The 24,679-nt window shown below is 31.0% G+C and overlaps 1 protein-coding gene across 1 annotated transcript in view; it reads left to right on the top strand.

Moving 5' to 3' along the window:
- The window catches only part of Fancm (FA complementation group M), a 105,050-nt gene that overhangs the window by 65,279 nt on the left and 15,092 nt on the right, over window positions 1-24,679 (top strand). The window contains exons 12-16 of the mRNA XM_075370707.1: window positions 100-228; window positions 3,819-4,025; window positions 8,434-8,539; window positions 9,557-9,811; window positions 23,407-23,580. Coding sequence (XP_075226822.1) covers window positions 100-228; window positions 3,819-4,025; window positions 8,434-8,539; window positions 9,557-9,811; window positions 23,407-23,580 — 871 coding nt within the window. The remainder of the gene's footprint in view (window positions 1-99; window positions 229-3,818; window positions 4,026-8,433; window positions 8,540-9,556; window positions 9,812-23,406; window positions 23,581-24,679) is intronic.

Raw genomic sequence — 24,679 nt, 5'->3', positions numbered from 1 at the left:
ATGACCGTTAGTGCAATCAATAATGTTTTGTTTTAATGTAAAATATTTGATTTAGTTTGTTGTTTCAAAAGTTTTAGTTTTTTTGTAATTATATTTCAGTTTCGATCAGTTGTATCTGAAGTTCATGAAATTCTTCAAAAATTTGTGCCAGATGTTAAGCCAGTTATGTTCATTGGTCAAGGTAATAAAGATAAACGTGACGGAATAACTCAAAAGAAACAAATTGAGGTATGAAATGTATTTTTTTTATATATATTATATTATTTTATTGAACTTTATCTTTTTAAGATTCATATTATGCCTCTGAACTGTTAAATTATATTTTTAATTCTATTACTATACACCACCTAGTATGATTATTGAGATAGGACATATCTTATAATTTATCATTGAAGTATTTTTGTGGGATCCAGCAACCTTAATCATGATTGAATTCATTTAATTACATTGCACATTAAATAAAGATTATTAAAAATGTTAAAAATGCACCATGTGCACGGTTTATTTTAGTGTTTCTATTAAATACTAAAATATACATATTCATATTATTTTAATAATAATACTTTAGTATCTTTATTTATCATATATATCTCCTTCTGTTTTCAGTGATACTTGTTTCCTTATATATTTGTTGTCTGACTGTTAGACAAAAATTTTATTCAAACTGCTCAAGGTGAAATTTTAATTTTAACTTTTTTTATGAAGATATTTTTTTTAGATATTGAGGCATGATAAATGAACCATCTGAATCAGTACATTCTGAAAGATTTAAATAACTTATACAATTATTGGTAATTTCAGACTGCCGATATCAGAAATCAATAAACAATTGCATACTCCTGCCTATTTTATACATTATCGGCCTAAAAAATTTCTGATTTTTCTCCTTCTACCATTCACAAAATTGTCTAATAGGAATTTATACTTAATAAAGGTAATTTTAAACATGAAATGTGAAATCGTTGTTTTTTGACAACCAGTAGTTGGAGATATGCGAGATCTTTACACTTTACTACTACTTTTTGCTTTGTATGTGTGTTTTTAATTTACTTTAATATCTAAGGACATTACTAAATGCTAGCAACATGCATACACCCATTCAAAGGAAACTGCTTATGTTGTTAAATGAATGTTGTTAAATATTTGTTGTACAAGTGTTCGAGTAATTAAATGTGTCTTTGGCTGTGGAACATTAGATGCATTGGATAACTTATCCATAATAAAGTATCTTTATTTAATATCATTTAATTTTCTAGGATGTTTTTCCTGAAATTTTCTTGGTTTGTGAACTAGCAAATAGGAAGGAATCCAGCTAACCATCTTGGCCAGTACCAGTGTTTTTGTTCCATTTAAAATTCAATAAGATGTGCAAAGTTTACTTCGTAAATAAATTAAAAAAAATAATCTACTTGTTAAAAACCTAAGTACTAGTTATTGATATTAATTATAAATACATAATAGGCTGTATTTACAACACAGTAATAAAGAGAACTCAAATGTCAACTAGAATTGTATATGTTAGGCTGAAAATATCTAGAACAAGTATATGAATGTTTCTAAAGAAACCGAAGTTTAAGTGTTGTCAGTCAAGATTACTTCTTACACCTCCTGAATATAGTTTTTACAGAACGGCAGAATTTTACAAGAAATTTATTATTTGTTATGAAACAGATTCTTATTTCTCTAGCTTAGTGATATGTTCTGATGAATTGTACTTCAGGCCAATTGACCTCATAAAAGCCATCAAATTATGTGTATTGGTCTGATGAAAATCCTTGCTTAATTATGGGGAAGGAAAGGTATGGAAGCACAAAAAAGGAACATTGGGTCCTTATTTCTTTGACAAGTATAACAGGCAATTCATATCTTGAAGTTTTACGAAATGTTATTCTCCCCCATAAATGGGGTTAAATAACCCCATTTTAACATTAGCTATTCTGTGTCTGGTTGATAGATGGGGCACCTTCTTAGTATGCTCTTAGCTTAGAGATTACTTCAATCACTTTTTTTGTGAAGATACTAAGCTGTAATTATTGGTCCTATGTACATGTGATTTAATGGCTTATGATTACTTATTCTGAGAAGTCAAAAACATGTTGTTTTTTTTTAATCTTGATGACCTGAACTTCCTCAAGCCCTCATTTGGAAACTCAGCTAATTTTATAAATTGGGACAAAAATATACTAGAAAAAACATTCAAGGGTTAAATGCCTCTTACAAATTCATGAGGGAAGAAGGATGACTTGTTGAAAAAAATGATAGATTAGGAATTGGAATTGCCAACCTAATATTTACAATACTTCAGATTTCTTTAAAATAGTAGTACTGATAAAATCTGCTATTGAAGGAAAAGTAAATAGCAATTTCAGGAAAGTTTTCTTAAAAAAAAATCAAAAAAAGATCTGGGAGGAAAAGAGAGAAGATTTAAGCTGAAAATGAGATACAGGTGAGATGGGAAGTAATATTTAAATTTTATCTAACTGATTCCATGTCTTTAATATGTACCACGGTCTTCTCCTGTTTTGTATTTTGAAATCAATCTGTAATTCAGCAGCCTTGTTAACTAACATTGCATAAGATTCTCTGCATTCTGCGCACCCTGAACCCGAATGTGCAATTCATCATAATTGCCCTACTTGAGTGATATTATAACTTCTCCCGCCTCCTCTTGGGAAATTGTGGATGTCATGGTCTTGATTAAGTCGGTGTAAGTACTCCCTGTCGCTTTCACAACTATGATCCTACTCTCAGTTCATGGGGATGGCCCTCTTTACACTTGCCTATCCTAACCCCTGTTTGTCAGGTGCACCATGTCCTCTGTGCAAGTATATTAACATCTTTCTAATGCAGGAACCGACTCCACTACCAGGAAAAATAAAAACCAAAGACTTGCAGGCTACAAATGACTCCTAACTGAACTCGGGAGTAACAAAAGAAAACTTTGCTCCCCCTTCACTGAATTATAATATACTTGATACCTGCACGTCTGTATATCCACGTTATCCATTTCCAGTATAGTTGACACGTCACATTCAATGTCACCTAGCTTGATCAATGGATCCACACCCTGTGTGCCCAGTTATCTAGCCAGGGAGAGCTCCATTTCTAGTTCACCAATGTTCATCATGTTCATTGTTGTGAGAATATTAAATATTTTATAAATATTTACTAAAAAAAAAGAAGAATTTTCATTTTACTTGATGACAGAAATAAAATGAAATAAAGCATTATTTTTTTTTCTTTAATGAATATTTTAATTTACAACTTCATCTCCAAGGGGGCTAGGGCCTTGATCTATGGCTTAAAACTTTCCCTGGGATAATGCAAATGTATCCTGAAAATTTTCAAGTAATTGGCCAGTTGGTCCTTGTGTGATGTTGTTGACAGTCTTTTGCATTTATAAGTTAGATAAAACTGACTTTAAAAAATGACTGCATTAAAATCTTAAAATATATTTTTTTTCAATTTTAAGATTTTAATATTTGCCTTAAATTAAGATTTAGTTAATTTTAGATTGTTTTTTGTTTATTAATATTTTGTCGCCTTCTAAAAGAAAATATTTAAAGAATTAAAACATATTAGCTTTTGTTTGGGAGTTTTAAGTCTGTTTAATTTATTTTAAACAATTTTCTTACATTTTAAGCACCAGTTAGTTATAATTAAAAATCATGACTGTAAATGATCTAAGCATTAAAAGATTTCCAACAGAGTTGTTTCGTTCTTAAATGGCTTCATTTTATTGTTTCAAATTTATGCATAAAAATAAAAAGTTAAGTATGAAAATAATGTTAAAAATGAAATTTTTAATGTGTTTCAAGATTATGAAGAAATTTCGCTCTGGTGAATACAATGTGTTAATAGCAACATGTGTCGCAGAAGAAGGTCTTGATATAGGTGATGTTGATCTCTTAATTCTTATGGAATCTCATAGATCTCCTGTTAGGTTGGTGCAACGATTAGGAAGAACTGGTCGACATAAGAAAGGTCGATGTGTTGTCCTTCTTTCTAAAGGTTATGAAGAAAAGGTCCGTGAACAATATTTTTGGTTTTATTTTATTATTCTTAAAATTATAAGTCCATTTTGCCTTAGTATTATTTGTTGCTACTACTACTTTATTACTAAATTCATTCATTTACTCTGTAATTTTCATTTACTTTATACTTATGTCAATGATAATATGTTAATGCTATTTCTATCTGTTAGACACTGTTATATGATATAATATAGTGGTTTGGGACTTTATAAATAAGTAAACTTTAGAGAAGTTTATAAGCTTCTACAAACTTTTTTTATACTCAGTACATCCTGTTTTTATCCACAGTACAGGATGTACTGAGAATTATATACAGTGCATTCTGTTTAGTTCACTATATATACTTGAGATAACCCTTTCATTTACTTTATTAACTTTTAAATGAACATACAAAAGGTTAAAGTGGTTAATTTTATAGTGCATGATAAATTCTGATAGAATTTACTTTAAATTTGGATTTACATTATAAAAAAAAAAGTTAAGGTAATTGTATATACAAGGATTGTTCAGAGAGTTCTCAGCCTGATAAAGAAAACAAAAGATTAATCAGAATTTTTTTGTAATGATACGTTTAAACCAATGATTTTTAATCTTTTAATATCCTGAGTATAATTCAGTTTGTCCAGTTCTGCAAAATAAGCATTTGTCTCAGCTTTGACCTCATTGTTTGAAGTGAAATGACTTGCTTCATTCAGCAAGCCATTTCTTTAGATTTGGGAAGAGGAAGTAATCACTTGGAGCCAAATATGGTGCATGTGGAAGCACTTCAAAGCTCATGGAATTTGCAACAACAATCCTGAATGTGTGTGCCTGTGCGTTATCGCATAATCTTATGATGGTTCTGCCTTTTTCCAGTTAGTCTGTGATAATAACTGTAGTCTTTTCCTGCAGATAGAAGTGTTTTTGCTTTTTTTTGCACTTTCCCCCCTGCTCCTACCCCTTTTTGATCTCTGGCATGTAATGGTGAATTCATGTTTCATCTGCTGGAGAAACTCCAGCAGAATCACCTTTAAATAAGTTTAAACAGTCTCGAGAAGTGTTCAGTCAAATCTGTTTTTTGTAGACATAACAAATGTAGCAACCACTGAACAGAGAGCCTTATCATACTCAAAACAACTTGAAACTATTGTGAACACAGTCTATGAAGATGTTGATAGTGTCAGCAAGCTCGCCTAACACCTTTAGCTGATGATCAGTCATTTAATATTGTGTTTGCAATTTCTTAGTGGTTTTTGGGTGTCCTGAGTTTTCATCATCTTGAATGATATACAGCCACATTTAAATTCTGCAGCCACTTTACTACCATCGAAAATGAAGGGGAAGAACCCTTTAAAGTGGAATCTAACTTTTGATGTGTGTCAAGGGTTAATACTTTAAAAAAATTCTTTAAAACAGCTGAAATTTCAATTCTATCCATTTTTCAGAAAATGTCAAACTAGCTTGCTTTACTCAATCACCACAAGCTAAATGCACCTGTGTTAAAAATTTTCAGGATACCATATATAGAATCATACTGGACAAGAATCTTAATCATTTTGTCATACTTGACATCTCTGTCAGGCCAATAACTCTCCAAATGACCCTTGTATAATACAGGGTGTTCAATTTAAAAGAGGCTCTCATCACTTAGTTTAATCTATAAACAACAGTAATAGGCAAACACATAATAATTAACCGAAGGTGTTGAAAATGATGTCTATTCACTTCTATTCTCTTATCAACATGTTTGACCATGTTCCTGGCCACTCCTGTTAGTTGTAATCTGTCTAATTCCTGGATAGCATTGGTTACTTTTTGTCTCAATTCCTGCAGGGTATATGGATTGTTCCTATGAACAATTTCTTTTAAGTAACCTTATAGAAAGAAGTCAGGACTAGTTAGATCAGGGAGGGAATCTTGGTGGCCAGAATCCTTTAGAAAAGATTTTTCTACCAAAAATTTCATGTAGCATCTCCATAGTAAAGTGAGCTTTGTGACAAGTGGTGCTATCATGTTATTACTTATAGTCACTCATCCTTGTGCAGTAAGGCTATGAACAGTTGGATAATTTCTTGGTAGACAGCAGAATCCATAGTTTTTTCAAAAAACAGGGGTCCTATTATTTGAAGCCTTGAAACCGCACACCATACACCTATTTTTTGTGGGTGTAGGGGAGATTCAAAGAAAATGTACAGGTTTTTATTTCATTACCCCAGGTCCAATAGTTCTATTTCACCAAGGTGAAACCACATTCATCTGCAAAAAAACACTTGATTTAGAATTTCAATGTTGCCTCTAATGAAGTTCTTGAAACATTGACAATAGTGAACCCTTTTAGTATAATGAGCATTAGTTAGCTCATTGAAAACCTGCATTTGATATGAATAACATTTCAGCATTATCCTTATTGCAGAATGGGCTGAACCTAGTGAAATGTTCTTTTCCTGGCTTAGTCTCCACAATGATTTATGAGATCTTGTAGCTGTCGGTTTAATGACCTGCATCAGTAAGACTGACCTGTAGGGCACATTTTTGGTCGAACACTGAACTTGTTTTACAAAATCTTTTAACTAATTTCTGAATAACACTTTTTCCTTTTCAAATTCCTCCCTTAACTTTCACTGACTGAGATTTTGTCTCTAATAAGTTTTCCATCATGAATGCACATTCTTCAACAGTTAGTTAACTGCTTTTTAACAAACATTAGTACAATCATGCAACCTTGTTCAAAAGCCAGTGTTCAACACAGACTGGCAATACTCAAATGTGAAGACAATAAACAGTCCTCCCCACTTCAGCTCCAGTTGCACCAACATCTTCCACATTATTTTACCCATCTCACACCAATATATGCATTTTAACAAAAATATCCAAATTATTACATGTAATAATATTTCTTCCTTTTTTGTATACATTATCTTATTTGTGTGATGCAAGATACAGTGATAAAAAATTTGTAATAAATTTAATATAAATAATTATGCTCAGCTTTAACCAAAAAAGGATTAATTGCTTGATGTTTATAACATCATTTTAAAAAATAATTAATTTTACGAGGTAGTGGAACTTTTTTCATTACAAATATTTTAATAAGCTGTGTATACAGTGAAAAGATGAAATAAAACTTTCAGTATCAGTAGCATAGAACTTAAACCACTTTTAGGCTTTAAAAATAAAAATAAAAATACCATAGTTGGTTTTAGATATTTGACGGAATATTATGCTAGGATAAACGTTATAAAAAATAAATGATTTTACTTACTGGATAACTGTGCACAGAGATGCGTATATCTAGGCATTAAATAAAAAAATTCAAAGAGCTTTTTCTTTGGTATTTTAACTCTGAAAGACAGAAATAAAATTATTACAGTAATAAAAAATATAAAATTTAAAAATCAGATTTTAATGATAGTGTTCCTATAGTGGTTACTGTAAGACAAAGGACGGCTAGATGAAAAGTTTTAAAGGAAAGGAGAAAGATATCATCACTTCATATCAGAATGAAATAATTCTGACTAGCCTGTAATAATACATTATTATTTTAATATAAATTAAAAGGGGTAAATAAAATATAGTTTTATAATTTATATTTGAAAAAACTTGTTTAAAAATTATAACATTGGTGTTCTCTTTGTTATATTATCATCATAAATGAATCTAATAATTAAAATGAAAATTACTTTCTTAAGTTATTCTGACATAGCTCCTGACCTATACATTTTTGATGATGTATGGTCATAATTTTTCACAGGATTAGTGTGCTAAAAAAAAAATGAATTGTTAATGGAAATCCTTTTGAAATAGATCACTAGAAAAAACTTATGATAATTTATATGAGTGTAGTTGCATCACTAAGTGCCAAATTCTTAAAGCAACCATCAACTGTACCCAGCCTTTTTTATTAACTTTAGTAAACTGTTTTTTTTTTTTTTAAAAAACCTCTACTGTTAGCAAAGATTCTTATTTTATGTCGTTCCAGTGTCGATATGTCTTCCCAGATATTTTCGTACCAACAGTTTATATCAGGATATTCATTACCTTTTTTATTTAGGATTCTCATGTTTCTTTTAGTAAATTTATTTATCATATTTTCATCCAATTTTGAGGCCTGATAAATCAAGATACTTGTCACCAGGCCCCCTCACAATAATATGAAAAATATTTTACTAATTAAAATATAACTTTATAACAATTTAAAGAATAATTCTAGATTACAAAGCTAGTAAAAAACTATACTACAACAGAAAAATTTAGACTAGCAGATTGTAAAATATATAAGTTGCAGTTATATTTCTCCATAATTCACTCTATGCAATATATACTTATATACTTAATAATATATACTTATTTATCAACATTGATGTATATTCATTATAATATCTGTTGTAAGTTTTTGTGTAAAGATAATAAATTGTTGCAGAGATTCTATGAAGGAATGACTACACGCAAGAATTATATGAACATAATGAATTCTCCAAAAGTTGCAGCTAGTCTTCAAAAACATAGTCCTAGAATGATTCCAGCGAGTCAGTATTTTTTTAACTTCAATATTTTTGTTATTTAATATTTGTAAAAAAATGTTTTATATTTTAATTAGTTAAATAAATAAGAGAATGTCAGATTATTCATTTTGTTGTAGAGCACCCTTCATTCTCTTTCCTCTAGTATATTCTGTCACGAGGAATTATAAAAATGTACAGGGAATTTTTGTATCAGTATTTTTCACGTAAATATGTAATTGTTGACCCAAGCCAGCTTATACTAGAAAAGTGGCCTCATCCATGAGTTATGAGAGAGTAAGGTCATTTATAGATCATCAGAAGCACATGCAGAGAAAGAGAAACCTTGGAAAGCTTACTACATCAGAATCGAAAAAGGTATCTCTGTTTTAGATATTGATAGTTAAGAAACAGTTTGAGAAAATCATTTTATAACATTCTAGTGAAGTTGACAAAATTTGAACTCTATTACCAGTAACGTTATATTAATTTTGAAAATAAATTAATCTGATTAATTAGATAGACAAGACAGTAGGTCTAAAACTTAGTGCATGTATTACAGTATATCAAAGTTTTTTTTATTTACTGTTCTTTTGCATAAATAACACCACTAACTGCAAATTACTTTAGAATGATTATAGAATACTCTATCATTCAAGTGATAAATAGAGTTGATTCAGTTTAACAGAGTAAAAATTAAAAATATGAACATTTACTGCACCATTTCATAAAATTAAAAATATGAAAAATAAATTTTAATAAAAGGATAAATTGAAAAAAGTCTTTCTTCTTACCCAACTCCATGTCTGAACATCTTTTCTGCCAAACCTAATCAGTTTTGTTTCCTTTGTCTCTTCTGTTGCACTCATCACATCTACTCGCAACTTTTTATTGCGAAAACTGATATGAATAAATTATTAAAGAAAATTATGTCTGTAATATCTCAATGTAATTTTGTTCTTAATTTGTTTATGTTTTAATGTTTTATAAAAATATTATTTTGTCAAAATTTTCTTAACGTTATAAATATTTTTATTTTACAAGGTTGTCATCCAAAGCGGCAAATGCTACATGTTAAAGTACCACGTTTAAAAACACCTGGTAAAAAAGGTAAATCAAAGCAGTCTGATATCAGACAAGTTTTTGGCAATTTACCAGTCTCAAAAGATAATGTATCACATTATTCATCACCATTTCTTAATGAAACAGAATTAGAAGAGGTCAAGAACGAATTGGGATCGTATTTTCCAAATTATGATCGATTACCACCTTCTAAGGAACTGTGGCACAGACGATATGGTTTGTATTTAAAAACTTTTCTAAAACTTAACTAACATTTTAATTATTTTTGTTCTTTGTATAGACTTTTAATTGGTGTTATTTTTAAGATGCTAAAAAGAAACCACTGGATTACAATCTAAATAAATTAGGGAGATTCTACATTCAAACATCCTGTTTAATAATAATGACCGACTTATAGTCCACATATTAAGGTTCCTGGAATAGTCACTTTGATGTTGGAGGGACAGGTAAATGTAAAAATTGTGCAGGCAGGCAAAATTTGGAATATATAAACAAATTGTTAGGGATGTAGGATGTAGAGGGTATACCGAAATGAAACGACTGGCACTAGATAGGGAATCTTGGAGAGCTGCATTAAACCAGTCAAATGATTGAAAATAAAAAAATATCACGTTCCATATTTTAATTAAATATTTTAATTTTAAAAGCTCTTAAATATAAAGAAAAAACTAAACCAATTAGAATATAATCATATGCATTTTTCAGTTTTTTTCTTTTTTTTTTTTTGAGTATTCTGTCATTTGACTGGTTTGATGCAGCTCTCCAAGATTCCCTATCTAGTGCTAGTCATTTCATTTCAGTATACCCCCGACATCCTATATCACTAACAATTTGTTTTACATATTCCAAATGTTGCCTGCCTGCACAATGTTTTCCTTCTACTTGTCCCTCTAATATTAAAGCGACTATTCCAGGATGCCTTAATATGTGGCCTATAAGTCTGTTTCTTCTTTTAACTATATTTTTCCAAATGTTTTCTTCATCGATTTGCAGCAACACTTCTTCATTTGTCACTTTATCCACCCATCTGATTTTTAACATTCTCCTATAGCACCACATTTCAAAAGCTTCTAATCTTTTCTTCTCAGGTACTCCGATCATCCAAGTTTCACTTCCATATAAAGTGATGCTTCAAACATATACTTTCAAAAATCTTTTCCTGACATTTAAATTAATTTTTGATGTAAACAAATTATAGTTCTGGCTGCAGGTTTGTTTTGCCTGTGCTATTTGGCATTTTATATCACACCTGCTTCGTCCATCTTTAGTAATTCTACTTCCCAAATAACAAAATTCCTCTACCACTATAATCTTTTCTCTTTGTATTTTCATATTCAGTGGTCCATCTTTGTTATTTCTACTATATTTCATTACTTTCGTTTTGTTCTACTAGCAATCATTCGTTAGTCTGGCTCTCAACAGATACCTCTCCGATATGGTTGCACCTTCGGTCCAGCTACTCTGTATCACTGAGTACTCAAGCCCCCTCACTAACGGCAAGGTCTAGATTTACTCATGATTTATAGAGGGAGCATTTTTCAGTATGAAGTGAAAATTTAAATAAAATAACCATAAAAAATGAGGGCAAACTGAATAAACATAATAATAGTATTTATTTTGTATTTTACTTCACAAAATTCTCTTAAAGATAAAATGAAAAATTTGGGGGAGTTATGAATTAGGGCCTAAAAAAAAAATCACATCAATGAAAAACAAATTTCATAAAATGATAATAAAACTATGATTGCATAATTTGATAAGTAAACTAGGCTTCTTCATAATAAAAAGAAACATCAGTATAAAAAAAAGTAAATTCTTTTTAGTTTAGTTTATTTTTGAAGAATTTTTATAAACGAAAAAATTGTTTTTAAATATTTTGTGTTACAATTAAATATTAAGCATTTTTAAAATAAATTAACACATTCAATGCTGAGCACTTGCAGGCATTTGGCTATGCATATATACACGTGCTGCTCATGTACATATATGTGGTAGTATAGCGGCTTTTTTATGTATCTATTTGTGGAGGTCAGCATGTTACTGTTGACTTTTTATCATACGTTAGCACATCAGAAACATTTGTGTTTTGTTACTATGCAGTTTGTTCATAGTTAAACAACCAGCTTTTTTTGATGGAATTTTAAATTGTGTGAATTTCCATCACTTTTGAAAGAGGATAGTTTTATAATACGACGGTTATTTTTTTTTTCAAGGTCCGATCGGTCACAAAATTAAAACCACAGTGAAAATAAAAATTATTTATTTGCAACAAGTATTTACATAGTTACGCTATTTCTCTACATAGTCTCCACTCTGATTTAGACATTTGTCGTAGCGTGGTATCAACTTTCCAATACCCTCATCATAGAACGGAGCCGCCTGTGTTTTCAGCAATTTTTCTACACTGGTCTGCCGCTCGATGTCTGTGCCAAAATGTTGCCCTCCTAGCCAGCGTTTCATGTGAGCAAAGAGGTGAAAATCGGATGGAGCCAAGTCCGGGCTGTATGGTGGGTGATCAAACACTTCCCAACGAAAACGCTGCAGGAGCTTCTTTGTTACAGCTGCAGTATGGGCCGAGCATTGTCATGGAAAAAGACCATGCCTGATGACAACATTCCTCTCTGCTTATTCTGAATTGCCCTTTGTAGACGTTAAAGTGTCACGCAATATGAGGCTGCAGTGATGGTCGTGCCACGTTCCATGAATTCCACTAAGAGAACTCCATTCCGGTCCCAGAACACAGTAGCCATACACTTTCTGTTGGAGAAGGTTCGCTTGAACTTCTTTGGTTTACAGAGAATGCATCCGCTGTTTGGATTGTTCTTTTGTTTCTTCAGTTTTGAAATGGACCCATGTCTCATCCCCTGTGACAATTTTGTTCAAAAAATCTTCTCCTTCATTGTGGTAGCGCTGGAGAAACGTTAGGGAGGTGTCCATTTTGCACACAGTTTGGGTTACTGAAGTCTCTCACTCACAGTGGTGTAGAGAGCTAACCTTGAAATTTCAGGAAACGAATCCATCAGTACAGAAATTGTGAACCGACCCGACAATTTTCTCGAATTGCCTCATCCATTTGCTCAACGAGATTATCTGTTGACACTCGCTTCCTTCCCTGACCACTTGAATCATGAACATCTGTACGTCCTGCTTTAATGTTCCTGCACCATTGTCACACTTTGCTGTCTCTCATTGAAGTTTCACCGTACACATTACTTATTTGTCGATGAATTTCAGCCGCATTACACTCCTCAGCCTGAAGAAATTGAATTACCACACGCACTTCACACTTGGCGGGAGATGCTATTGTTGTAGACATGTTTACGTGCTAGCTGCATGTTCAGAACTTAACGAAGTGATGCGGCGTGATTGAAGGCCATACTAGAAACGCTGTGCAAAGGTTCATCTGATTTTTGCGCTGGTTTTTATTTTGTGACCGATCGGACTTTGAAAAAAAAATAACCCTCGTAAATAGATTTATTTCATAAATTACACTAATAAACATAATTTTTGTTTCCTAACATGCGATACATGATTTTAATCTGTTTTTGATGCTGAAAACGAATATGAACTCAGAATCTTTTTATCACTCAACATTTTTGAAAAATTGTTAAATTTTAATTATAGAATTTTTTTCATTTTTCAATGTATAGTTAGCATTTTAAGCTCCTACATTATATTTTGTTAGCTCATCTTTTATTGTGTAACTTTGTTAACAAAATTTATAAGCTATAAATAAACAATTCAAGACAAAGAATTAAATCATATCATAGTCAAATATTATGACATCATTCCTAATTATCTAATACTGAAGAGTGAGCCTTCAAGGACAAGATTGATCATGTCTGTGCAGGTCAAAACATGTAGCTGAAAACACAGCTGTATTAAGCACTGGATTTAGGAATAAATTAATTTTGTTCAGTCATATTTCTGTCTTTAGTTTGTTAACAGTGCAGTGTCATAATACCTCGAAATTGTGTAAATGATGTGGATGCCTTTTGTTATGTATGTGGTGAATTTACCGTAAAATCAAATAGAAAAAAATTTCACCTTTAATTAAAAAAGCATATCGTTTCATTGTAAAATTGGTGATCAGGGTAAGACATGGGCTCCTAATATAGTATGCATGCACTGATTATTCTCTATATTTAAAAGGATGACTGAAAGGTACATGGAAGGCTTTGCCATTTGGTGTATCTATGGTTTGGCGTGAACCAAAGGATCATGTAACCAATTGTTACTTTTGTTTAACAAGTGTGTCTGAAATTTTTAAAAACCTAAACATACTGTAAAATATCCTTCATTGCAATCTGCAATCAGCCCTGTACCTAATAGTAAAATTATTCCAGTTCCTGATTCGCCTCTGAATGTATGTTCGAAAGTAGTGATGAAGAATCAGGCATTACTGAAGAAGACAACAATGATTTTGATTTTGAATATCTTCCAATAAGCCACACCTTATATCACAAGTTAAATTAAATGACTTGGTTAGGGATTTAAATTTATCCAAAAATCAATCTGAACTGTTAGAGGATCAAGACTGCAAGGTTGGAATTTACTTCAAAAAAATTTCAGTCTTTCAAAGCTGATAGCAAGATCTTTCTCAGTATGTTATTGATGAAAATATTTGGTTTATTGCACAAATATTGATGAGCTTATGTTGCACTTAACACAAGTTCATAAACCTGAGAGTAGTATAGAAACCTAAGGTCCAGACGTAATGGCCCCCCACCACTTTACGTTTGTAACTGAGGTTTTTTTTCACGCGTGCTGATTGGTCGATTCAGCCCCTCACCACTTTACGTCCGTATATACAATACATTATAGAAGATTCCCCTCACCACATATGACGTAATGCTCCCTCCCCTACCCACCATCAGTTTACGTTTGTAACTGAGGTTTTTTTCACGAGCGCTGATTGGTCGATTACCCCCCACCACTTTACACCTGAGATGTGGCGGCAATTTTAAAGATTTTAAATAAAATTTTAAAAAAGTGCGTAACTCGAAAACGGTGCGTCCTATACGATTTTTAACGCGGTTTTGAAAGGCTTAACCGAAAAGGTACTTTCCAATATTTGGGAACTATTGCCAACTAGTTTCATCCGCCTAAGTCCAGCCGTTCTTGAGATACGCTCTTTTCACAACATTTTTTGAAATTGATGATGAAATAAAATGAAAATTTGTTTTTACTAACTCGGTTAACAGTTTTAATCACTTTTAAATTAAATTAAAAATCGGACATCATTACTTTCAGCGAAAGCGGGATCAACGCATTAAAAACTGGTCCAGAACCCGAGTAAATTATTCAATACATTAAAGAAGATTGTGCCAGTATACGAGTAAATAATTCAATACATTAAAAATAAAAAAATAATTAAAATTTCTAATTATGAAGGTTGTTTAATTACTTTGCCGGTTAACGGCGAGTAAGCCACTACACTTTCATATATTAATAAACAATACGCGATTGTATTTGGTTTAAAATTCTCTTCAACTTCAATATTAATTTTCAAATAAATAACGCCCATTTTTATCGATTCATTCTGTCGTGAACAATCTATTGCGTACAAGGGATATTTGTTTTTATAATCTGAAAACGTACATGGCGAATCGGTCAATTTATAATACAATTGTTTAAACTCGACAAACATTTGTACATCAACATTCGATCACCTCTAAATCCTCGTATGGATAACAGTTTGAATTTATAAATACTTTGATATTTTTAACGTTGCACGAATCAAATTCCGACGCGTTCTTCGTAGCTTTATTTAATCTATCGGTTTGAAACCCTACAATAACGTATCTAGGTTTGTCTAATTGTGATGATGTTTTTACATTCCAAACCATAGATTTTGTCTGTGGGACTGTTGGATTCTGATGAATTTCCCAACTTCTAAACGGTATGCGCAATGTGTCATTTTTTCTCTCAATTTGGCCTTATTAACTGATATTGACTCGATACCTTTAAATATGGTACAAGCCATGCAACATCTGTTATTTCTAGTCTAGATTTATGATCTGAAACCGTGGCCAGTATAGCGTTTACATCATCACTAGTACGTTTCAATAACAATTCTTGCCTATTGTTTATAATTATTTTCTTATAATCTTCGGCAAAACCCAACAAGATTGAAAGGGGAATGTATAAAGTAAACGCCCCATTGTCGTCTATATTAATTTTATTTTCACCAGTAACCCACCCGGCTAGTTCCAACAATAGAATCGAATTGCTTGTTATTGAAGTTACATTTTTCATAATAGCGGTCACGCCTACGTTTTTCGTGCTGGCCACCTCTTGCCCGTTTATTTTGTAAACAATCTCATCGAATAGAAAGGCGCCGGCAAAATTAACCAATTCTGATGTTGATATTTTATTTTTTTCACCAAGTTTCCCACGAATACGTAGACAACTGTCGCCCGGAACAGTATACTCGTCCGGTTGATTTATTCTTATTCTAATCTTGTCACCCGTTTTAAAGTTGTTTTCAAATGGGGTGTGTTTATGTGTTTCTTTATATGTTAACGATTCGTCAGTAGACGCGACTTTTTTAACATTTAAATAATTCATTTATATATAAGAAAAAATTATTTTTCATTTCAACAACTTATTGGTGCTTTGTATTTTCCACCGACAATTTCAAATCCTAGAGATTTTAATTTCTTAATGCTTTCCTCTATTAGTTTATATTTAACATCATCATCACAGTCACTTTTATATGCCATTTCTAATGAAAAGAAAAAAAATCGAATTGCAATAACTTATTTACATTCTCTCAATACCAACGACATGCTTACCTGTTCGCCACGTAAATTTAACAACTGATCGTTTTCATCGGTCAATTTTATTATCAAGTTTCATCTACTGGTATCTTCATCTACTGTTACGTATGTAATATAAAATGGACATTCTTCAATCATTTCACCAGAATCGACACTCAGTGGGAAATCATACAAAATGCAATCTTGTTTCTCGTTTTTATATCCGCCCGAAATAATATTAAATTTTACACGTATTACATTTACAGGAGCGATATTTATTCGAATGATGTGTTTGATTTGGTTTGAGAATTCTCGTCCCATAACCCAACACACTGCGAATACTTGAATCTGCATTAGAAAAATCTATCCACACGGTGCTTTTAATTTCACATTATAACGTATTGGTATTCGCCTTTAATGTGATTGATTTTTTTAATTTTCTTCATTTCATTTTGTATATATTCACAAACATCTTCAATCTCATAACTACCCGTCGTTATTGTTATGTAATTTTTCTTTGTAAATTCATAATTGTTATTTTCATAGTTTTTAACGTCCTTGTCGAACGCAAAACGATTTATTATTTTTGTTTTCTTCAACATTTGGAATCGTATTGGCCGTCATCAACCTTTTTAAGCCCAATTCATATTGGCGTTTTGAAAGGTCTATTGGAGGAAAAAATGTTTTTTTAATCAACGAATCGTTTCCGTCAATCGACAACAATCACTACATGTCTAAAATGAGAAAAATTAAAATTAAAATGTACAATTTATTCGGATAAAAACTCTAAACACAATCGACCACAAATTACATCATCATCGGCTTGATATCTGTTGTAATTGTACGTTACATTGGATTTTCCAAAGTAATTCATCAATTCTGTAGGTGGGTGTACGTTTCCTATACCATCAAAATAGTCTACATTATTATCGACTTTTCTAAAGCAAAACCAGTGTGTACCATTACCCATTGAAGTGTCCAAATTGACTATAGCACATTCATTTTTTCCAATCTTTTTTGGTAAAGCGTCCAACATTAAAACACCTCTGAAATGTGGAATTTTCAATCGTTTTGCATACTCTCTCAATTCGTCGTCATATAAAGCACGCCTCTGAATTGTATCGATTATTTTTTTTTACTCTACCGCTATTTTTAACTCGTCCACCACTTTTCTTTAATTTTAATCGACCGCCGAATTTAGATTTTAATTTCACTGCATTTGCTACAGCATAGACAGCCGCTCTTTCAGTCAAACTACTATCCGGTGCAATTACATGTTCCCAAGCTCTCTCAGCCAGTGCTTGGTCGGCTTCGGCTCTGGTTTTGGTGTCTGAATATTTCGAATAGGCAATATCGTGCAATTTACAGGCATCATCCACTTTATTAAAGCCTTTATCCCCACGTTTTAACCTTTTATCCAATTTCGTACCAGGTCCACAGTAATTGTAACCTGGTAAATGCGCTTCAACTGGTAATGAATCTACAGCTTTATTCACCAAAGAACCAGTAATACCACGACCTTTTTCTTAGTCTGTCTTTTTGCCCTTTTTTTGTCTATCTGCTCTTTTTTCTTTATATCTATATATAAAAAAATTTAATTTCAATTTAAGTGAACTATTGATGTTATGGTTTATCGAGAACTTTAATTTAGTCTTTTCATTTTCTCGAATCATCGCCCCGACAATGGATTTAATTTGGTTCGCGATGAGATCTTCCGTAATGCGACCGTTTAATTCATCGTCTATATACTTGGCAATTTTTTCTTTAAAAGGTTCGAGGGAATCTTTCATAAATCCAACAGTTGCATCTGCAAGTTTCACTTTTTCATCCTCTATATATTTTTTAATGTTTACATCAAGATTTGTCATTTCTTCATTTAATGGTTCTAAATCCACAAACTTTTCACCGAGACTATTTGTGTATTCGTGAAACATAGGTTTACATCGTTTAAAATTCAACGCATCCTTTTCATCGATAGAATCGGATACATTACACAATCTATGATGCTTTACATCAAAATTTCCTTCTGGTGCGAGTGAAAAACCTCGTTCTCCACGTCGACGACCTTTACCTAATTTTATTCGCGACATTTCTCTAAAAATTTTTTTTTTAATTTAAAAGTAATATTTAAAAACCTATTCAAATTCAACATCTTTCAATTCTTTAATTATGGATATGATTTCATTTGAAACGGTTTTGTTTCCAGCATCATATTCACCCACAAATGTATACAATTCAATTATCAATCAATTCGTTTGGATCGTCCCAATATAAATATACTGGATTATAATTGAATTGTGCGTGCAACAACCCAGAACCTTTAAAAGACATGGTTGTTGTTTTATATGGGGATATTGGGTAAACGGTTTTTTTTAAGGAAACAATTTTCTAATCACTTCATTATATTTAAAAGATTTATTTGTTTTCACTGTATGTGAATCGTGTCGTTCCATCAAATGAGCACCAGTATATTTCAACATTTCTCCATAAGCCTTCCTATCTTCTGTGTGAACCTTTTTCAAGTCTGGATTTTTATAAACCAACAATTCTAAAAGACCTCTGGTGTAACCGAATACATTAAACCCCCAAATGAATTTTACTGTCTTTAAATTCAATTTTAATGTCACTCGAAGTACAAGTATATATTTCTATCATATTTTACATCATATACATGGTCTAGAGATACTTTTGGACCAGTTTTTAACATTTCCAAGTATGGTTTAATTTTTTTCAGTTGTAGTTATGTCAGAAGTCTGACTGTCTTCTAATATAATAGACGTATATTTTGTATATATTCTAGGTTGTTCTTGAGATTGTTCAGAATATAGTGGTAATGTTGCCATTGTAGAAGAGGCTACATCTACATCTTCTTCTTCTTCTGAATCTTGTTCCAATAAACTCTATTCACATCTGTCTTGGTGTCTTTCTAAATGAACCAACAATCTATCACCCAATTCACGCCCTACTCATGTCTACATCAATTTCTCCATCGGTTTTAGGTGGACGTTGTCTGGGTCTATTTACTTTTTCTTTAATTTCATTTATAGGATCTATTATTGGTTTGAAACGTTTAGCAAATAAAGCTTCTTCTTTGGCCAAACCCATCATAAAGGCTGCATGTTTACGTTTAAAATTTGTATTAAGCTTGTCAATTTCAATAATTTGTTTCTCCTCTTTCATTGCTCTGTAAAAAAAAAAAACAAACTTAAAAACGATCATTTTATTAACGTTAGACGTTACGTTCAATAATGATGAATTTATCGATGTTGTTTCTATATCAACTATTTTTATCCTTTTCTTTGTCGATGGCTAGAAAATTATATTGGTTTGTATTCCAAACTTGATCGCACATTGATTTAAAATCATCAAAATACATGTCGATGTTTACATGATCATCGTAAATGTGTTTTAAATTTAAATTGTCTTGTTTGAATAAAATTAAAAAATTGCAATTCTCACGTACGAGTTGTTTTGGCATTTTAGTATATGTTTGTCCTAGATAAAAACAATCAATCTTATTATGACACCCCCATGCAAAATAAGCACCGATGTTATTCTGTTTCTCTTTTATTACATCATCAAAAATCATTATTGAATGTGGTTCAATCGCCTCTGGTTGAGGGACTTGATCGTTTTCTGTATATTCATAATAGCCCATTTCAGGATTCATCATCATTAAGTTTGACAATATTCTATAGAGAGATTGATGAAGTGATTTTGAGAAAATGTACAAGTTTTGATAACGAACACTATTTTCTTGAACTAAAAGATTAAAAACTACATTTGTTTTACCAAAATTTAATGGACTGCATACAATACATCTAATGGTGTTTGGCAAGAGAGAGCCATGTTTACTTTTGTTTTTAAATGTACATCCCCCAATACATTTACAATGGGGAATTTTGTTTTTTGTTGTATTTCCTTCATATCTCTCTAGAGAAAAATTAATAAATTATTACCAAGTTAAAGTTATATTGAAAAAAAGGATGCCTGTGAAAATTAACTTTTGACAAATCACTGGGAAATTCTTTTCTAAACGAGTCTACATCCTCAAATTCATAACATTTTTTTTTTCAAAAATAGGTTCACATTTATGAATTGTGTCATATTCTGTTTTCAAATGTATTGTTTTACATTCATTTGCTATAATGAAATAACTCGCATCAATTGCAGAATTAATTTCAGATTCTATTTGCATTGGAATACATTCATAAAATCTACATAGATTGAATATTTAAATCTAGGTGTTCAATTTGGTAAATTTAATTCACCAATAATTTTATTATTACGAAGCTTCATTTTGGTATCTATATAAAAGTTAACTTTTTTAAATTCAAACAGACTATTGGTAATAGTAGGTTTTTTGATTCTGTATAAAATTAACAATTTAAAACTAATATTATTACAATAATTTAAAATATTCAATATTTCTTTCTCTATATGTAAATTGAAGTTTTTTGATTCAAATATACTATTGAAAGTACATTTTTACAAAAATATTGCCAAGTTGTTGAAAAACGCTGTTTTTTAACATTTTGCAATTTTATACTTTTGGCAGTTTAAAAATTTTTACACTGCCGTTCGCCAATTCCCAAGTTGTCGAAAAACAGTGTTTTTTAACATTTTGTACTGCCGTTCGCCAATTGCCCAACAAAATATCCTAAATAGAATACAAAATCCATTAAAAATTAATGGATTTAAAAGTTAAATTAAAGCTTTTTAATTTATTGAAAATAATAGACATTTTTGCAATATTAAAAATATTTAAAATTTTCAACTAATTAAAAATATTTTATTTTAAAAATTTTCAATATTAGAAATTTTTATAACTATTTGGCCCCGCAGATCTGCGGGACCAAAATAATTCATCTCGCTTTCGCTGAAAGTAATGATGTCCTATTTTAAATTTAATTTAAAAGCGATTAAAACTGTTAACCGAGTTAGTAAAAATACATGTTCATTTTATTTCATCATCAATTTCAAAAAATGTTATGAAAAGAGCGTATCTCGAGAACGGCTGGACTTAGGCGGATAAAACTCCTTTCAAAATCGCATTAAAAATCGTCTAGGACGCACCGTTTTCGAGATACGCCCTTTTATAAAATTTTATTTAAAATTGAGACTTTTGGATTTAAAATTGGCGGGTGACTGGAAAGTGGCGGCCTGAGGTTCTCGACCAATCAGGGCTCGTGAAAAAAAACCTTAGTTACAAATGTAAAGTTGGGTGGGGGTGAGTGAAGGGGGCATTACATCATGTGTGGTGAGGGGAATCTTCTATAATGTATTGAATAATTTACTTAGTTACAGACGATAGGTGGTTGGGGGGGGGGGGGAAATCGACCAATCAGCGCGTGTGAAAAGAAACCTCAGTTACAAAAGTAAAGTGGTGGGGGGGGTCATTATGTCTGAACCTGAGGTTTCAATACTACTCCTGAGGACTGGCGCTTTTTCATAGATTCGTCCAAGTATAGTTTAAAAGTGGTTTTACTTTACAATAGTAACAAATATCCTTTGATACTAGTCGCTTATGGTATTAATTTGAAAGAGATATATGATGTGATGAAAGGCGTTATTGAAAAAATAAATTATAAAAAACATAGCTAGAACATAAAGCTTTGAAAGTTTTAGCTATTTTGTTAGGCATGCAGTTAGGCTACACTAAGTATATGTGTTTTCTTTGCAAATGGGACAGCCGAGCTAGAGATAAATATTATGTTACCAAAGAGTGGAAGAAACGAGACAACTTAACTTCAAATGGGAAAAATGTTATTCATGAGCCCTTAGTTGAATCCAAAAATATATTTTTATCCCCTCTCCATATCAAGTTAGAACTAATGAAAAATTTTGTAAAAGCAATGAAGAAGGATAGTCCTGAATTTTTGTACATCAGGCAGAAATTTCCCAATGTAAGTGAAGGAAAAATTTGAAGAAGGAATATTTGTTGCTCCTCAAATAATAGAGTTGGTCAAAGATAATGTATTTAACTCAGTGTTAAGTAATTTAGAAACTGCAGCTTGGGCTTCATTTAAAGATGTTTGCAAAACGTTTCTCGGCAAATGAAAATTCGACCATTACCACTATATTGTTAATCAACATTTTACTTCATACAGAGTTATAGCATGTAATATGTCTTTGAAAATACATTTCCTCCACTCATCTGGATTTTTTCCTGGACAACCTCAAAGGCGTAAGTGACGAACACGGTGATCGTTTCCACCAAGACAATAAGGTGGTGGAAAGCCACTATAAAGGGAAATCGAGTATTAACATGCTAGCTGATTACAGTTGGACATTAATTCAGGATGTGCCTGAGGCTATTTATAAAAGAAAAGCATCAGTGAAATCATTCTAACACAAGTAAGGCTATGCAAAATTATAAATTTTACAGATTTTAACTATACTTTCGCCTAATTTTTTTTATGTGTAATTTATTTAAAACTAAGGGTAATAGAAAAATTGTGTTTACAGATCTTTAATGTACACAAAAAAGCAATTCAAGAAACGGTATCACACTTAGAGAAACATTAAAAACTTTTTTTTCTATCAGTGTTATTTGTATTTCAGTTAATATTGATTAGATAATATTATGTTTTACTTTTGAATCAAAATGTTTGATGTTTTATTTTGTATCAAAATTTTGATATGAATCATTCAGTTCAAACCCAGCCAACACAGTCATAGAGACTCACAGTTCATTAATTCAATTCATTAAAGTTTATGATTTTCTATAAAACAGTCTCCAAGAAGTTGTAAAATAACAAAAAATAAAAACGAACTACCCAACCAAACCGAAGAATCATTTCTCTGTGCTAACACATAACCAAACCCTTACCAAATGCGGACACAAAGTAAAAGATAAAAAATGCCTTATGTGCCTTACCCTTGATGCATAATTGGTGTCACTTGCATGAAGCAATTCCTCATCTATGATGCAGTCATGGTGTCATCAGCACTGAATGTCTTAATTTTGGTGGTTCTCTGACTAAAATTTAAGTTCTTAATGAACATTAAAAAATTAAGCTAATATGATTATGTTGTTTTTTATTCCAGGAGATCAAATGAACATTGACGAATTAACTAATGGAACTTGGTCATCATTAGCAGCTAATAACGATTGGAATTCAGAGTATCAAAAAACATATGTAATGAGTCATTCAAAAGATACTGATATTCTGGTACATGTATTAAATAAAGCACATGAATTAAAAACTGGTAAAAAAATTGGTGAGTGTTTGCATAAACATTTTTGAAATTGTTTACCTTAATTCTGTTTTTAAAATAAGATTAAGTGGTATATTAACTAGAAGACAGAAAAGTAAATAGTGATAATGAGAAAGTAGGAATTAAAATTGTTTTTTTCTGAATTCTGGTTACAATTTTTAAATACTTTTCTGGAAAAAGCATGTTTGAATTAGTGAATTTTATCCTTTTTATTTTAATGCACTCATTGATTTTTGGAAAAAGCTTTAAGTTTGTTATTACCTCATAAAAAAAGAATTCATATAAGAGCGTATTAAAAAAGTTTCATTGGATTTTATCAAAAATTAAAATTTTATTGTTCATTTTTTTATTATATTTTACATAAGAATACATCAGGAAGTAATTCTAATTGGGGAATTAAACTCTCAGTCCTTAAAACTAGATTTTTAAATTGCCCATTACTCAAAATATGTTTATATATCTGACTTCCTCATTTAAAAATTATGAAACCTAAGAGTGTAAAAATGAGAAATGTGTTCACCATTAAAAATTAAGTGTTAAAGTACATGATGAACGGGTGTATCACTGTAAATTTATTTCAGTGTTTATTTGGAAAGTTATAAAAAAATTAGAAATCACTAGATTCTGTGTAGCTTATGAAAAGTTAAAAGTATTAAAATTAATGTTAAAAAATATGAAAAAAAACAAAATATACTGAGAAACATAAGATAACAAATTGTATCAGATGTTACAATGAAAAAAGGAATAAGTAAAAGTTTTTTAATAATTTTATTCACAATTCCTCTGTAAAAGAATGTTGCCGTGCAATAGTTACAATGATTTATTTTTAACTGTCTTCATTAAAAGGAGGAAGAGATTCTCAATTCAACCTGTATTTCTTTTTATTTTATATATGATCAGTACTTATTCGCCATGAGATGAACTAATTTTTGATGATTGTTTTTCAAATTTAAAAAATTCTGTTCAAATTTAAATAAATCTGCTGTTTATTTTAATTGTGTAGAATTGATTAAACCCTATTGTTTTCCTGTAATGTTAAATAATCTTCACTAAGTCATTATTAAAAGTGGAATGTGTAAAATTTCAGAAAAATAATTTTTTT

Source organism: Lycorma delicatula, chromosome 7, assembly GCF_047948215.1.
Source record: "Lycorma delicatula isolate Av1 chromosome 7, ASM4794821v1, whole genome shotgun sequence".
Classification (NCBI taxonomy): Eukaryota; Metazoa; Arthropoda; class Insecta; order Hemiptera; family Fulgoridae; genus Lycorma; species Lycorma delicatula.
This window is presented reverse-complemented; position numbering and strand designations above follow the sequence as displayed.